Source organism: Gouania willdenowi, chromosome 3 (assembly GCF_900634775.1).
Source record: "Gouania willdenowi chromosome 3, fGouWil2.1, whole genome shotgun sequence".
Taxonomy (NCBI): Eukaryota; Metazoa; Chordata; class Actinopteri; order Blenniiformes; family Gobiesocidae; genus Gouania; species Gouania willdenowi.
In genome coordinates this window covers 45,966,291-45,983,950 of record NC_041046.1, presented here as the reverse complement: position 1 = coordinate 45,983,950, position 17,660 = coordinate 45,966,291, and the positions used below count along the sequence as shown (strand labels likewise).

At 44.3% G+C, this 17,660-nt stretch overlaps 1 protein-coding gene across 2 annotated transcripts; it reads left to right on the top strand.

The window, feature by feature from the left end:
- Positions 1 to 1,226: 1,226 nt before the first annotated feature.
- On the top strand, positions 1,227 to 17,416 carry LOC114457028 (uncharacterized). Of its 2 annotated transcripts, XM_028439090.1 has the most exons (3): positions 1,227 to 1,416; positions 12,405 to 15,858; positions 15,921 to 16,186. In XM_028439090.1, exons 2-3 carry the CDS (start codon positions 12,414 to 12,416, stop codon positions 16,040 to 16,042), a joined length of 3,567 nt encoding a protein of 1,188 aa, XP_028294891.1. In that variant the 5' UTR covers positions 1,227 to 1,416; positions 12,405 to 12,413; the 3' UTR covers positions 16,043 to 16,186. The 2 variants fall into 2 exon arrangements, with proteins under 2 accessions (XP_028294891.1, XP_028294890.1); XM_028439089.1 differs by having other exon boundaries at positions 12,405 to 17,416.
- The last annotated feature ends 244 nt before the right edge of the window (positions 17,417 to 17,660 follow it).

The window sequence follows — 17,660 nt, the reverse complement described above, 5'->3', positions numbered from 1 at the left end:
AGAGGGTGTGGCCTCCTCCTGGCTCCTCCTCCTGCCTTACAGCAGAGTGAGACTGTGCAGCGTCTCTGCCGTACCAGGAAATAGAAATGTTTAGTCATTTGGGCTATGAAACGCACAAAATGCTGAAACTTTCAAACTTATAGGTACTGTAGGCTAGTGGGAAAATAAATAATTTATAATTATATTATAATTAAAACAAATAATCAAAATATCAATTCACCCTTGGGTAGGCACTGCCTACCTTGCCTACCCTGACTGCACGTCACTGTTTATCTGACTTTTTTTTATCTCGATTTACGTTATCATAACTTGTCTTATCTTGATTTATGTTATTCTGACTTATCCTGATTTATCTTATCCTGACTTATCTTATTCTGATTTATCTGGTCCTGACTTATCTTATCCTGATTTGTCTTATCCAAACTTACCTTTACATGACTTATCCTAATTTATCTTATTCTGAGTTATCCTGATTTGTCTTATCCTGACTTATCTTATCCTAACTTATCCTAATTTATCTTTTTCTGACTTATCTGATCCCACAGGTGATCTCCTGTCCTCACTGGTAGGGGTTCACAATGAAATTTCCCCCTGGGATAATAAAGGAATTCTGATTCTGAATCTGTTGGTGTCCGTGTCAGGTTGTGCTGGAAGGAGCAGAAGAAGAGGAGAAACTACACAAACAATCACAACACCTTCTGATCAGAGGAGAGGTTGCATGTTCTCTCAATATTAAAAATGTTCCCTGCAGTGTGTGTGGTTTTTGTGGCGAGCAGCACCCCCTGTAGGCCACACTTCAGCTTTGTGTTGCCAGGTTGGGTTTTAATGTCTAAAAGATGCTGTTTAGGGCTAAGATTATCCTTCAACTAAGAAGCTGTGGCCCAAACTGAGGAAAAACCTCAGCTTTCAAACCAACAACTGAACACAAACACATAACATCAGCTTATTTTACTGAAATAATCACAAAAAACAACAAACTATCAAGGAGAAAAGAGCAGGTTTATCTAGAAACAAAAATAGAAACTAAAGAAAAAATGAAAACAATGTAAAATATTCTGTATCTCACACACACACACACACACACACACACACACACACACAGACACACACCTCATGATTTCATAAGGGTCGGACACAGCAGGCCACACCTGGCAACGCAGTCTATGACGGGGAGGGGGCATGTACGGGGGGGGGGGGGTTCTAATAATTAAAGATCTAATTATTTGGGGCCATTGCATGTTTTCCAAAGGCTGAAGGTCAGGCTTTTATTTTGAATGTCAGGGTGTATGGAGGTCTACCTGATGGGGGGTGGGGGGGGTCCTCATGTTATTTTAAGAACAGCTCGTTGTCGTTTCTCAGGCTTTAGCTGACGGAGAGTCTGAGTTTGAGCTGGATTAACAAGACAGAGCTGAGCAGGTAAAACACTGTGTGTGTGTGTGTGTGTGTGTGTGTGTGTGTGTGTGTGTGTGTGTGTGTGTGTAATGCACATTCATGTTCAGTTTCTAAATAACATTTAATCAATAATTTTTTTAAACGACACCAAACAAGAATCCAGCGTCATTATCAAAGTCATTGCATTTCCATAGCAACAATGCTAAGTGTGTGTGTGCAGCAGCAGCCAAGGTCCTAATGCCCGCCTCCGTACCATGATTGGGTTAGCAAGGCATGTAGCAATTAGTGTCACATGCTTGGTTAGCATAGCATGTAGCAACCAGTGTCACATGTTGGGTTACCTTAGCATGTAGCAACCGGTCACACATGTTTAGGTTAGCTTAGCATGTAGCAACCAGTCACACATGTTTCGGTTAGCTGAGCACATAGCAACCAGTCTCACATGTTTGGGTTTGCTTAGTACATAGCAACCAATTACACATGTTTGGGTTGGCTTAGCATGTAGTAACCAGTCACATGTTTGGGTTAGCTTAGCACGTAGCAACCAATTACACATGTTTGGGTTGGCTTAGCATGTAGTAACCAGTCACATGTTTGGGTTAGCTTAGCACGTAGCAACCAGTCACACATGTTTGGGTTAGCTGAGCACGTAGCAATAAGTCACACATGTTTGGTTAGCTTAACACGTAGCCACCAGTCTCACATGTTTGGGTTTGCTTAGTACGTTGCAACTAGTCACACATGTTTGGCGTTAGCTTAGCACTTAGCAACCAGTCACGCATGTTTGGGTTAGCTTAGCACGTAGCAATCAGTCCCACATGTTTGGTTAGATTAGCCTGTAACCACTAGTCCCACATGTTTGGTTTGCTTAGCACATAGCAACCAATTACACATGTTTGGGTTAGCTTAGCACGTAGCAACCAGTCGCACATATTTGGTTTAGCTTAGCACGTATCAAACATTCACACATGTTTGGGTTAGCTTAGCACGTAGCAACCAGTCATACATATTTGGGTTAATTTAACACGTAGCAACCAGTCACACGTTTGGTTAGCTAAGCACGTAGCAACCAGTTACCCATGTCTGCCTTAGCATGTAGCAACCACTCCCACATGTTTGATTAGCTTAGCACGTAACCACCAGTCCCAGATGTTTGATTAGCTTAGCATGTAGCAACCAGTTACCCATGTCTGCCTTAGCATGTAGCAACCACTCCCACATGTTTGATTAGCTTAGCACGTAACCACCAGTCCCAGATGTTTGATTAGCTTAGCATGTAGACACCAGTCCCACATGTTTGGTTAGCTTAGCACGTAGCCACCAGTCCCACATGTTTGGTTAGCTTAGCACATAGCCACCAGTCCCACATGTTTGGTTATTTTAGCACATAGCAACCAATTACACATGTTTGGGTTAACTTAGCATGTAGCAACCAGTCACACATGTTTGGGTTTGCTTAATTAGCACGTAGCAACCAGTCACACATATTTGGGCTAGCTTAGCACGTAGCAACCAGTAACATATGTTTGGGTTAGCTTAGCATGTAGCAACCAGTCACACATGTTTGGGTTAGTTTAGCGTGTAGCAACCAGTCACACTAGTTTGGGTTAGCTGAGCATGTAGCCACCAGTCTCACTTGTTAGGTTAGCTTAGCACGTAGCAACCAGTCACACGTTTGTTTAGCTAAGCACGTAGCAACCAGTTACCCATGTCTGGCTTAGCATGTACCAACCACTCCCATGTTTGATTAGCTTAGCATGTAACCACCAGTCCCACATATTTGGTTTGCTTAAGACGTAGAAATAAGTTATATATGTTTGGCTTAGCATGTAGCAACCACTCCCAGATGTTTGATTAGCTTAGCACGTAACCACCAGTCCCACATGTTTGGTTAGCTTAGCACATAAGAACCAGTGACACATGTTTGGGTTAGCTTAGCAAGTAGCCACCAGTCCCACATGTTAGGTTAGCTTAGCATGTAGCAACCAGTCATACATGTTTGGCTTAGCCTAACACGTAGCAACCAGTCCCACGTGTTTGTTTAGATTAGCTTGTAGCCACCATTCCCACATGTTTGGCTTAGTTTAACATGTAGCAACCATTCCAACATGTTTGGTTAGATTAGCCTTTTGCCACCAGTCCCTGATGTTTGGTTAGCTTAGCACAAAGGAACCAGTCACACATGTTTGGTTAGCTTAGCACGTAACCACCAGTCCCAAATGTTTGGTTAGCTTAGCACGTAGCAACCAGTCACACATGTTTGGCTTAGTTTAACATGTAGCACCAGTCGCACATGTTTGGGTTAGCTTAGCACGTAGCAACCAGTCCCACATGTTTGGTTAGCTTAGCACATAGAAACCAGTCCCACATGTTTGGTTAGCTTAGCACGTAGAAACCAGTCACACATGTTTGGTTAGCTTAGCACGTAGCTACCAGTCACACATATTTGGTTAGCTTAGCATGTAGCAACCAATCACATATATTTGGGTTAGCTTAGCACGTAACAACTAGTTGCACATGTTAGGTTAGCTTAGCACGTAGCCACCAGTCACACACTGCGTTAATAGTGTATGACCGTCAAGCACTTATTGATCTTAATCAATCTTATGAGGTGTGTCTAAACTACAACTTTGAGGATCAAGCATCTAGACTTCCTCCACACTTGGCTTCAGTACCTGCTGACCTGCTGCGCTCCCCTGTCCCGTGGAGGAAGCGTGCCAAAAAACGAGATAGATGCGGTTGACTCCTGGTGAAAATTAAAGAGTACTGGAGGTCCAATCCTGGGATTGGCTCCCTGGCTTCTGGATGCCAGGTATCGCCTGGATTGTGGTGGATTCACAGACGCCGGCACCGTGATGTGGATTACGGATGCTTTCGCCACTGTACCATAGCTCTGTCTCTACGCCTGTCCCCGCAGAACCCGAGATCGCTATCCAACAAAGCTCATCTCCTGAAGGACCCTGAATGTCCCACGAGCTAGATGTTATGCGCCTCATGGAAACCTGGCAGTGGGAGAAAGAGTTCTTCTATCTTAATGAGCTGTGCCCTCCAGACTGCTCTGTGTTTGGACTCCTCAGCTCACGCGTTACGGAGGAGGTTTGACGCTTGTAAAACTGGACTTTTTTGGCTGCAAACAGATTGGAAACAAACACGCTTTTGACTGTGTTTTAATCTACTGACCTCCTGGTCCTGCTCGTTTATTTCTTGATGAATTCACTGAGTTTGTGTCATCTATCGTTAAACTGGAGAGTGTATTAATCTGTATGTTGATCATTCATCTTGTCCTATGGCAGCTGAGCTGATGTCTCTTATGGATTCTTTTCACTTTGTGCAGCATGTGTCTGGTCCAACACACACTAAAAGTCATACTTTAGATTTGGGACCTCATGTACAAAGACTTGTGTATAAAATGGTGTGAAAAAAGCATACGTCTCAATCCAGAGACAGGAGTACTCTAGAAAACATTCAGATGTTCAAATCTGAGTACGACTGGATCCACACGCCTGTCATTTGAACATCTGAATTAAAGCGGATATGAGCGCACATATGTCCCCTCCCTGTTCACGCCCACATTAACATATGTTAATCATATTAAAATGAGATCATCACAAGGATTCACCTCAGCGTCATCAGAAAAAGCTGCTCTTACCACCAGTAACACCGGAAACAAGAGATTTTAAAACATTTTAGACCAACACCAACATGTGAGATGAAGATGATTCAACAGTGAAGATACTAGAATTAATATAAACCCTAACACACGCACAGTTCACTGAATGCTTGACTGTGTGTGTGTTAAGAAGTGGATAGCGGATTAAGGAAAACACTTACGATGCTATACTACTACTACTATTACTAATAAAAATAATAATAAGAAGAAGAACAATAAATAATAATAATGGTAAAATGAGGTTCTGGTCGCGTACATCAGGATTAATGTGTGTCTCTGTCTCCTGATCATCAAACAGGCTGTGGACGTGTAACAGATAAATATGACTTTATGAAAGTGAAGTCTGTACTGATACGTCAATCACCAACCCCACCCCCAGCAGATACGGCCTAACCCTAACCGTTAAAGCATCAACTATGTAGAAACGTACGTACGCCACCTCAGGACTTAACGTGAAAGACAGCACATTTCCACGCCCACTCCAGTTTCTGAACATCAGGATTTTGCTGTGGTTTTTGACGTACGCATGTTTTTGGGCGTACGTACCTTTTGTACATGAGGCTCCAGGTCATTTCTTTTGGTGTAAAAATTGAAGATTATAGTACGCATGTGCCACCGTGAAAAAAAAATGTTGGTTAATGATAGATATGTATACATAGTTATAAGTAGATAAATAACAAACCTAAAAGGCTAGAATAATCCAAAAGTCACGAGCAATGACTGTCCACTGATGTCCAGAGGGCGGAGCCACATATTCAGGCTGCATATTCGTCCATATTGCTTGGTACACCTGTGGTAAAAAATTAGGAAAAACTTAATGAAAATAATCATGATTTCACTTAAAACACATTTACAACAAATTCAGCAAAGAGAAATATAGAAACTAATATAAACAAATTACATGCAGCGAAAAGTTTCTTTTAAAATTTCCCCAACATTTGATAAATAAAGCAATATTGAATTGAATAAATCAAGGAAAATTAAACATATTCAAGAATTACTTATAAGGGGACGAATAACAGGTTATTCAGTAGGATCTACTGCAGGACAAACCGACAAGTGAGTGAAATATTTTCCATGACTCACCTCAGAGACTATTGTAGACATAGTTGATGTCAGAACAGCCAGAAGCCAAAACTCTGCGAGCGACTGTCGTCCTCTGTTCAGCGTTGATGGGTGAGTGTCATGGTGGAGAAGGAGTGGAGCGTCATTTGAAAGTACAGAAAGTGTTTCTACTTGTCCATACTTCACATGTCCTTCACTAACATGGCTTACTCCCCTTTCTCGTCTCTTAAAGCATTTAATGGACGTACATTCCACCTTTTGTAAAGCTAGTAACAAGAGCAGCTCCTCTTCCTCATCGTCAGTGTAAGACGCCATGACTGAACATGTAAACAGTACGCAAAGGATTCTGGGAAATGTAGGATTTTAAGGAAATTTCACTGAAAACCACTCGTTAGGGTTAGAGTTGTTTGAGACAATGAGACCTCACAGAATGCATCACAAATGATTTGAACTTCTGTGTGGACACCACTGTCCCAGACTGTGAAATGTTCCCCTAACAATAAGCCCTGGGTAACAAAGGACATCAAAGCCATCCTGAACAATAAGAAGAGGACTTTCAGAGATGGTGATAGGGAGGAGGTGAGATAAATACAGGGGGGGCTTAAAGGGACAATCAGAGAGGCTAAGGTGGAGTATGGCAGGAAGCTGGAGAAGAAACTTCACCAAAGAGATCTGGAAAGGGATGAGGACCATCACTGGCTTTAAGTCAGCCAGCAACAGAGGGTTGGACGGTGGTGTGGACCAGACACACAAACTAAATCTGTTCTTCAACCTTCAACAGATTTGATACTGTGTCTACTGGACCCCCTACTGTCACCCCTAGTCACACCTCTGCTGTCTGCACTCAAACACAATCATCCTCCTCCTCTTAACCTTTCACACCTCTGTGTGAACCATCATCTCATCTCCTCCTCTGGCTCCCTGAACACCCACACACCTTTAGACTGTACTGACCCCCCCACACTGCCTGCTCTCTCCACAATAAACATCACAGCTGACCAGGTGAAAAGACAACTGGTGAAACTTCACGCTGGAAAAGCTGCAGGACCTGATGGAGTCTGTCCCAGAGTACGGAAGGTTTGTGCTTCACAGCTCTGTGGAATATTCCAGCACATCTTCACCATGTGCCTGAGTCTGCAGAGGGTCCGTGTGCTGTGGAAGACCTCCTGCCTGGTTCCTGTTCCAAAGACATCACGTCCCAGCAGCTCCAAGGATTACAGACTGGTTGCGTTGACCTCCCACATCATGAAGACCCTGGAGAGACTTATCCTGGTGCAGCTCTGACCATCTATCAGACCACACCTGGACCCACTACAGTTTGCCTACCAGCCCAAGGTTGGAGTTGAGGACACCATCACCTTCATGTTCAACCATGTCTCCTCTCACCTGGACGTGGTGGTGAGCACTGTGAGAGTCATGTTCTTTAACACCATCCGTCTGGTTCTACTGGGTGAGAAGCTGTCAGAGATGCAGGTGGACTCCTCCATTGTGTCCTGGATTGGGGACTACTTAACTAGCAGACCACAGTATGTACGTCTGAGACACTGTGGCCCCTCAAGGGTCTGTCCTCTCTCCTTCCTCTTCACCACCTACACCATGGACTTCAGCTACTGCACTGAAACCTGTCATCTCCAGAAGTTCTCTGATGACTCTGCAGTGGTTGGATGTATCAGGGAGGGGATGAGGTGGACTACAGGGCTGCTGTGGACAGATTTGTCACATGGAGTGAGCTGAACCATCTACAGCTCAATGTGACAAAGACCAAGGAGCTGATTGTGGACCTGAGGAGAACCAAGAGACCAGTCAGTCCTGTCTCCATCCAGGAGGTCAGTGTGGACATTGTGGAGGAGAACAAATACCTGGGAGTGGTGATAATAAACTGGACTAGGGGAGGAACACTGACTCCCTCTACAGGAAGGACCAAAGCTTCCTCTATTTTCTGAGACGCTGAGGTCCTTCAACATCTGCAGAAAAACACTGAGGATGTTTAATGAGTTAGTGGTGGTGAGTGTGATCCTCTACACTGTTGTTTGCTGGAGGAACAGACTGAGGGTCACAGACACCTACAGACTCTACAGACTCAGTCAGTGACGTTATGGATTAAACTGGACTCTCTGACAGTGGTGACAGAGAGGAGGAGCCTGTCTAAGGTGAAGACCATCTTGGTCAATGAGTCCCACCCACTCCATGATGTGCTGGTCAGTCACAGAAGCACCTTCAGCACCTTTAGAACCTTCAGCACCTTCAGCACCTTTAGAACCTTCAGCACCTTTAAAACCTTTAGCACCTTCAGCACCTTTAGAACCTTCAGCACCTTTGTAACCTTCAGTACCTTTAGAACCTTTAGAACCTTCAGCACCTTTAGAACCTTTAGAACCTTTAGAACCTTCAGCACCTTTAGAACCTTTAGAACCTTCAGCACCTTCAGCACCTTTAGAACCTTTAGAACCTTTAGAACCTTCAGCACCTTCAGCACCTTTAGAACCTTCAGCACCTTTAGAACCTTTAGAACCTTCAGCACCTTTAGAACCTTCAGCACCAGGCCAATCCAACCATGGTGCTCCACAGAACACCACAGGAAATCATTCCTGTCTGTGGAGATCAAACTGTATAATTCATCACTGTGACCTCACAGCTTGATTGTTGGGAATATTTAAATCATATGTGTATAATTTGTGTTTGATTATTATTATTATTATTATTATTATTATTAATCTTACTTTATTTTTACTACTGTAATGTGTGTGTATCTGATCCTTATTTTTAACAGTCTTTTACTTAATTATACACTTATTTAATGTTTATTCTTTATTTCGTCTTTGTTAAAGGTTTTATTCTTTTATTTGTGATTTTTTTAGTGGCTGTAATGAGATTAATAAAGGATCTGATTCTGATTCTGAAGATTTATAAATAAGTGACTGTTGTATTTAATCACACTGACATGAAGTAGAGAAATGACAAATGTGCTGATATTTCTCTTGTTTTTGGTCTGACTTATGAATTTTAATTCTTCATATTTTTAATTATTCTTCAATAGTGACATAAGTTGATCTCCAGTTTCTTTGTGATTGTGATTACAATGTTTGGTTTGGTGAATTAAACGCTGAGATATCAGGATACATTTATCTAGGATATATTGATCCAGCTTCAGAGAACAGGCCCTTATTGTGTTTATCATGTGTCGTCAAATTGTGTCTCTTGTTGTTTCTTGTCATGTTGTGTTTGTTTTTTAACATTGTGTTTGTTTTTGGTATTTCTTTGTGTTTTTGTCTAGTGTATTTTAAGTCTTGTGCTGTGTTTTTTGAGGAAATGGCTGTGACACACTTTGTGTCACACACTGAGAACCTGTAATCCAAGGCGAGGTCACATGACGTGGTCTGAAGCAGCAGCTGTCAGGACAGAGACTCAAATCTAAAATTAGACTCCGACCTTTTCAGGACCTCAGAGAGTCTCGTCCTTCAGCTCCACATGTTTGTTTCTGCAGCATTTAAACCATTATAGAGAATACACCATCCCCCCCCCCCCCCCCCCCCCCACCCAGGTCGTGACTTTCCCGTAGGTCGTATTTAAAGTTATGTCTGATTTGTTTCCTGTAGGATCTGAGATGGTTTCTGGAGCTCAGGGGCTTGTCTAGGACCACTTCCTAGACCTAGTTTGTAAAGTTATAACATCCACTGAGATTCTGATTTGTCCTCAAGCTGCACTTTAAGTCCTTTGTTTGGATTTAAAGTATTGATGTCATCAATCTCTTTCATCATTTTTTTTTACTCTGTTTTTAGTGGTTGTTATTCTCTTTTGTTGTGTTTTATTCTTTTTGGTCCTATTTAGTCTATTGTTGTCATATTTAGTTTAAACTGTATTTAGGCTCTTTTTTGTTTTTTTTTGTTCAATATTTTGCTAAGTGAAGTGTAAAGGACAATGGAGTGGAATGGAAATGTGGCTCCGTGTTAGCATATTAGCATGTTAGCATGTGGTTGGTGAGGCAGCCTCACTGTTTAAAATGGTTGAATGTTTGTTAAAAAGCTTCAGGAACCTTCTGACAGGATGATCTCAGCTCTAACTCCCCTCTTGCTCAGATTTGATTTCCTGCTGAGGTCATTTTTAAATCTCCTTGAGGGACTTTTCCATCTGTCAGGGTTTCAAAGTAGCGCCGCCTTAGCCCTGGATTTACATGCCTTTCTATTTCCAACGGACACTTCTTGAATCTTCAGGACCCAATTAGGAGCTGAGGGATGTGCTAATGAGCGCGCCTGTCGTGGTTCCTCCATGTAAGCCCGGGTTAAACTAGTCCAGCTCAGAGAAACAAACCCGTGCGCTGGAAATAAAGGTGACGAAGAGCAGTAAATCACACACTAGCATTGCTTTCAATCAGCAACTTTAATGTGGCTGTGATGCTTGTTTCAAAGAACAGGGAAGCTCTAGCTTAAAGGTGTAGCTCCGCTAAATGTAACCTAAAGAATATAACAGAGGACTCCATCAGCAGCCTCGCAGATCCTCACAGCGCCCCCATCTGTAAAAAACACACACAGCATCAGCATCCACACATTTAAGTTGACAGACATCATTTATACGTTTACCTCAAAACTAGGAAACATTTACGAAGGAAGTATAATTAAATCACATTGCTTCCACACATGTGAATCTTTCCAGTTAAGGAAGAAGAAAACATATTTCAGATGGAAAATGTGCTTCTTTCTCTGAGATTAGGAAGGATCTACATACTACAGAGCTGCCAAGCTTCACGCTTTGAGTGTGACAGTCACGCAATTTGACGCATTCTCACACCACATGCCACACTTGACATTTCTCATGCTTATATTTCCCCATTCAATAGTCTGAAGGTTCTGGACCCCATGGTGATCATGCGGACAGGAGGATGCTGAGAGAGGAAGATGATCTGAGGGTCCGATTGTGTTTATGTGGAGGAGTTCAGTGACATACGGAGGGGCGTGGTTATGGAGGGCCTTGAAGGTTGGAAGGAGAGTTTTGTAAACAATGTGGTGTGTCATTGGGAGCCAGTGGAGTTGTTGGAGAACAGGTGTGATGTGGTGGATAAAAGGTGTTCTGGTGATGATCCGGACTGCAGCATTCTGAACCAGTTGTAGTTTATGTAAGGACTTTTGGGGGAGACCTAAGGGAAGGGAGTTACAGTAATCCAGACGGGAGGTGACCAGAGAGTAGACCAGGATGGCGGTGCTGGATGAGGTGAGGGAGGGACGGAGGCGGTTGATGTTTCGAAGATGGAAATATGCAGGCCGAGTGATGTTATTGATGTGGGTTTGGAATTAAAGAGTGCCGTCGAGGACGACACCCAGACTTTCATTGGCTGATCTGGTTAGATCTGTGATGCTAAGCAGGTCTGGTTCTGGTCAGTAGATGATGGAGATCACTGAGAATTCCAGGGGCCACAGTGGGGGACAGTCACTGCTGTGGTATCTGTCATTGTGTCCTTGGGCAAGGAACTTCACCTACACTGCCTAGTATGAATGTAGTGTGTGAGTGGTGGTGGTGGTCGGAGGGGCAGATGGCGCACTATGGCAGCCTCACCTCCATCAGTCAGCCCCAGGGCAGCTGTGGCTACAATAGTAGCTTACCACCACTAAGAGTGGAGTGAAAGAATAATGCCTTGATTATTTAAAGTGTCTAAAAAAGTGCTACATAAAATTGATGTATTATTATTATTATTATTATTATTATGTATGTAATGATGAAGCTTTTTGATTTTGTGAAAGTGGATTTGGAACCAATGAGGAGAGCCTCAGTTTTGTCACTACTGAGTTTGAGAAAGTTGAATGAGAACCAGAATTTTTTTTCCTGTAGACAATCACAGAGGGAGGTGGGAGGAAGGGTGGGGGTGGGTGTCATCCGCATAGCAATGAATTGGATGAACGCCGGAGGAGAGTGGAGAAGGCTGGGATGTGAATGTTTTTAACTGAATGAACTAAGTGCGGCCAGAGAGACATGAAGAAAACCAGTCCGTTGCCTGATAAACCAATGGATGCCAGTCTATGGAGGAGGATGGAATGGGAGATGGTGCCAAAAGCTGCACTCAGGTCGAGGAGAATGAAGATGGATAGGAGTCCGGAGTCTGCTGACATAAGGAGGTCATTGGATATTTTGCATAGTGCAGTTTCAGTGTTTGGGTTAGCTTAGCATGTAGCAAATAGTCCCACATGTTTTGGTTAGCTTAGCACGTAGTCACCATCGTAAGACAGGTTCGTTTTACCATACTGATGATGTGTTGTGTTTGTGTGTTGTTGTGTTGTGTGTGTTTCAGGTGTGTAACATGCTGATGGAGCTCAGCTACAGTAATGGTCTGGAGTGTGACTCCTCCCACCCTTATGCTCCACCTTTACTGCCCAAGCCAGGCAAAGACAACGCACGGCTGCAGAAGCTGAAGAAGAGAGGTAAGAAGAAAGGGGGTCTGTCCCAGACACCCGTCCCTTTCCGCTTGTGTCTGTCCCCGGTGGATGAGGCCAGTACTGACCTGGAGCACAGCGACCAGTCCAGTCCTCCATGCTCTCCTGACTCAATGATCTGTAACCAGGACTTCAGCTTCTTATACCAGCACCACATATCCTTCAGCCCCCCCCTCAGGACCTCTGAGGACCAGATCGCTCCACTCTATGAATGCTCCTCCTCCATCTTTGATGAAGCTTTTTCTTTCTCTCCACCTGAGCAGGTTTCTGCTTCAAACCACACCTCAGTCTCTCCAGACTCCAAGTCCCACCTCAGCCCTCAGATCTCCACCCACAGTCTGACTCTCTCAGATCCACAACCATCTCCAGTCTCTGTTGTTCCTTTGAAACCGGTGCTGCTGTCAGGCTCTCATGCTGTTCCTGTGCTGCTCAGCCAGAGGGAGACACTCTGTAACAGACTGAGCCGGACCTCATCCTGCACTGCAGGGCTTCTCATGAATGGGAACTTTGGCCTGAGCCACGTGTCCTCAGAGATCACTGCCTCCAAGATATCTCTGGTTGATGCAACGAAGGACAGAAGGTCTGAAGCTTCTCAGACCAGGATTTACACCTCAAAGGCAACCTTTTATGAGATCTCCAGACCTCCATCCTTCCAGGATCTTCCAAGTCTACCTTCATCCTTCCAGGAACCAACAGTTCGACCAACAAACAAGGCCTCCACCCAGACTAAGCCAACACTGCCTGCTCCCAGAGTCCAGAACAGAGGACTGAAAACAACTCGAGTCTCTACACCTTTTGTTGAAATCTCCAAACCAAGTCTACACTTGCTTGCTGTAAGCCCAGTTTTTATTTCTTCACAAGATGTAAAAAGATCTGAAGACAGTGTTGATCAAAGTCAGGAAACCCTGATCCAGACCTCAGGATCCTCAGAGAAACCTCAGCTGTGTCATCTTCGGAGTGTTACTAACACGGCGGTCACACACAAAGAGATGACTTCACCAAAACAAATGGAGGTCAGATCTGGAGATGAAGACCACATCCAGAAAATCCAAACTGAACCAAACAAGGCTTCATTGCTGCCCAAGGTTCCCTCCTTTCTTTCAGTGCAGACAAATCGGAAGGAGGCCAACCTTCGGCCGCCTGTGATCGATGTTCGCAAGTCTCTGAGCTCACTGTTAGAGACGCAGATGCTGAATTCAAAGCCAAAATCCCGTTCCACCTATTACGGACTCACTCCGACTCAGTATGTGGCTCACGGAGGAATCAGGACCTCCCGTCACAGCCCCAAACCCCAGAAGGTCTATGAAGCCTTTCTTGACATAACAGATCAATGTATGGACCAATTAGGTGAATTTAAGACTGACAAACTGCTGTCAGAAGATCTGAGATACCTCCAGGGTTTACATCCAGGGCAAGACGATGGAGAGGAGGCTCAACCTGTCGGCATCGTAACACCGTCACGTCAAACATCCGACACGGACTTAAAAGATGGATTATTAAAGGAAACCTCTCCGCAGGACACACGGGACCAATCCATTGCAAAAGTCCACAAAGCTTCAGCAGGTGAGGAACATCACAGCAGAGATCAGTGGAGCTGCTCTTTGACCTCGGAGAAGGTCCTTGCTGAGGTAGAACCCCAGAGAGAGAACTCAGAGAACATCTGGAGCTTCAGTGAACACAGGGTCAAACAATTCCACAATGTTTCCTCTTCCTTTCACACTCTTGACGTTCTGCTGCCAATCAAACCCATCAACAAGCCATTGGCTTCATCTGAGGACGTACGCGTAGACCCTCAAACACCCTCCATCTCTGCAGGTACACAGCAGCCAATCAGAGCCAGGGGAACCTCTGATGTCAAACACAGCAGCAGCCAACCCTTTAGACCAACATGGAGCCCCACAGTGAGGCTTCCTCCCCTCAGACCAGGACCACCCTGGAGGGAAGACCAGAACCGCTTGATGAACCATTCTCCCTCAGTCAGTCCATCATCAAGGACCAAGAACATGTTCACATCTCCACCTTTGACACAGTCAGCCTCTCAGAGCTCCAAAGTCCAACCCCGTTCACAAACTGACCCCCCATGCCCCTCACACGCTGCTTTTGATAACCTGCAACCCATCCGTGAACCCTCAATGAGTCCAACCAGACCTTGGGCCACTGCAAGAGCTATTCCTTTAGCAGATCAAAGAGAGCAGATTTGTATGTCCCCTCAAAGCCCTGAGCCCTCAAACCCTTCACCAGAAACAAGAGACTCCATGCTGGCTGCAAAAGACCCCGAAAACACTTTAAACATACAGATTAAAAACTCCCAAATGATACAAAATAATTTAACTACACCTTTAAAAACCAGGACAGAAGAATCTCAAAACAATGGCAATACACCTGATAAAGAAAGACAAGATACAGACAACCTCAAAAACACTTTAATTACAAGCAGTAAAAGTAGGACAGAAGATCCTTTAGTTACATCCATCAAACATTGTACAAAAGACTCAGAACACCAGAAGAACCCTCTGATTACACCCTTTAAAACCAGGACAGAGGACCCCCAGAACCCCCCGATTACACCCTTTAAAACTAGGACAGAGGACCCCCAGAACCCCCAGATTACACCCTTTAAAACCAGGACAGAGGACCCCCAGAACCCCCCGATTACACCCTTTAAAACCAATACAGAGGACCCTTTAAACGCATCCTTTACTGTTACTTTAGAAGAACCCAAACACTCGTCACAAAAGCCTCCAGTTACAGTCATTAAAAACAGCAGGAAACATCCAGAAAAGCCTCAAACTAAAAGTGTTCCAGATCTATCAGAGGACAGAGAGAAGTCTCTGATTTCACTCTTTAGGAAAGAGTCTAAAAACCATGTGACTTCACGCTCCACACTGAGTACCACAGACCCAGAAACTCTTTCTACGGAACATTTAATGAACAAAACCGAGGAGAGAGATAAGTCTCTGGTTCCACCCATTAAACCCAGAACAGAAGATCCCACAGGTATTAAACATCTTAGAAACAGTTCAGTAGATCCAAAGAACTCTTTACCTGTTCCAGATCCATCAGAGCCTCACCCTATAGCCAATCACAGCACGGCTAAGGAACCTCTGAACGCTCCGCCAACCTCAAACTCTTTCTTCGAGAAAGAGAACAAGTTAGCAAACATTTCAGTCCCAGAGAGGAGGAAGTCCCACAGAAGCAGGTATAGTGAGGGACCTGAACGTGAAGCTCCTCCTGCTCATTCCTTAGAGGCCCAAGTAGAGGAAGCTGGCTGCGCCTCCCAGTGCGCTAACACTCCTGCTAACATTCTAACAGGTAATGATGTGAACGTGCCCGCGCTCTCGCCTGCTGTGACTGACCCTGCCTCTCTGCCTCAGGCCTCAGTCTCACTCAAAGCTCCATCACCACACCCAGAAACATCTCAGCCATCTCCAGCGAGGACCAGCGGCGGCCGAGCCTCCACCGGGTCCGTGACATCGACTGCATCTTTGACTGTTGACGAGAAGCCCGGAGCAGAGCCAACCTCCTCCTCAGGAGCTCACAAACCCAAAGGCTTGAAGGCCAAACTCAGTGGGTGGTCGCAGCTAAAGAAGCACATGGTGGTGGAGTGTGACCATCCCACGTTTCCAGAGGAGGCGGAGCCTAAAGCTGAGGCGGCGGCTGCTGACGAGGCTAATCAGGAGCTTGTGAAGAAGCAAAGCACTGCCAAGGCTCTGAAGATGTGGGACGCACTTCTGTTCGGGATGTTCTCCACTAAGGAGCGAATCATGTCCCAGATCAACGCCTACGGGAATGATAGCGAGAAGGAGAAGAACGCCACCAAGGAGCCGCAGGCAGAGCCTCCATCCTTCATCAACCGCTTACCGCTGCTGCTCTACAGCCCACGCTTCAACGCCAGGAAGCTGAAAGAAGCGGCCGAGAAGCCGCTGACTAAGATCGCCTCTGTGTTTGAGAAGGGTCTGATTCAACGCAAATGTCAAGATGATGAACGCAAAGACTTTAATCGTAAGGCGAGAGGGTTCAGTTCAAGAAAAGATGAAGAAGAAACTCATGAAGGTTAGATGATGAGAAGCACGGGAAGGACATTACGTTATTTATTGTTAAACCACATTCTGTAACATTAACATCAACAGTTTTTAAAAAACAACACAAATACAAAGTGTGTGTTATTCCTATGTAGTGTGTGACACTGAGAATCAATTCATCTCAAAGGTCAAAGGTCAGGGAGTCTCAGCCTGCTGAAGTCAACTGTGTGTGTGTGTGTGTGTGTGTGTGTGTGTGTGTGTGTGTGTGTGTGTGTGTGTGTGTATAACAGACCACCATTTAGTCTGGTTACAGTCTGTGTCACTACACCCGTCCATAGAGTGGTAGTGACTGTAGTGTTACGCTCTGAGTCAGATCATTGCTGTGATTGGACAGAATACAACACACACACACACTTACTGACTTACACACGTGTGTACACACCTGCACACGTAAGTGCCTAATAATTTGGTGTTTACATGTCACGTAGACAGTGTTACATAGTGAAGGTCACCTGATCACTATAGCTTCACTCACACCTGTTACTACATCTAACTACTGACATTAGGTACGTTTAATGAAAGTTACACACATACTGGTGTGTATGAGTTTAGAATGGATCCACCCCCCATAGTGTGTATGTGTGTGTGTGTGTATTAAAGTCATTGAATCATTATTTTCTTATTGAAAGTGATCAGATGAAGATGATGATGAAGGTGATCAAGATGATGATGTGGGTGGTGGTGGTGCTTTAACGATTAATTAAGCTAATCTAACCCATCAGATATGTATCAATATGAAGCTGAGATGTTTTACGTCTGGAAGAAAAAATAAATATGTGTTAATGGGTGTTTTTAAGTTTTCTGAATCCATTTTAATGGTATCCACACAGAATCAAGAAATCCAAGATGGCCACCATCAGTATTACCAATTTGGATATTTTGTCCTAACTTTGGTTCTATTTGACAAAGAAACATGATCTCAGTGGTGAAATATAGGTTTTCAGGATCAAGGAATTAAATATATATGAAAAAACAACATTTTGCCACAAAGATTATGTTTCTACATCAAACAGAACCAAAGTTATGAGAAGA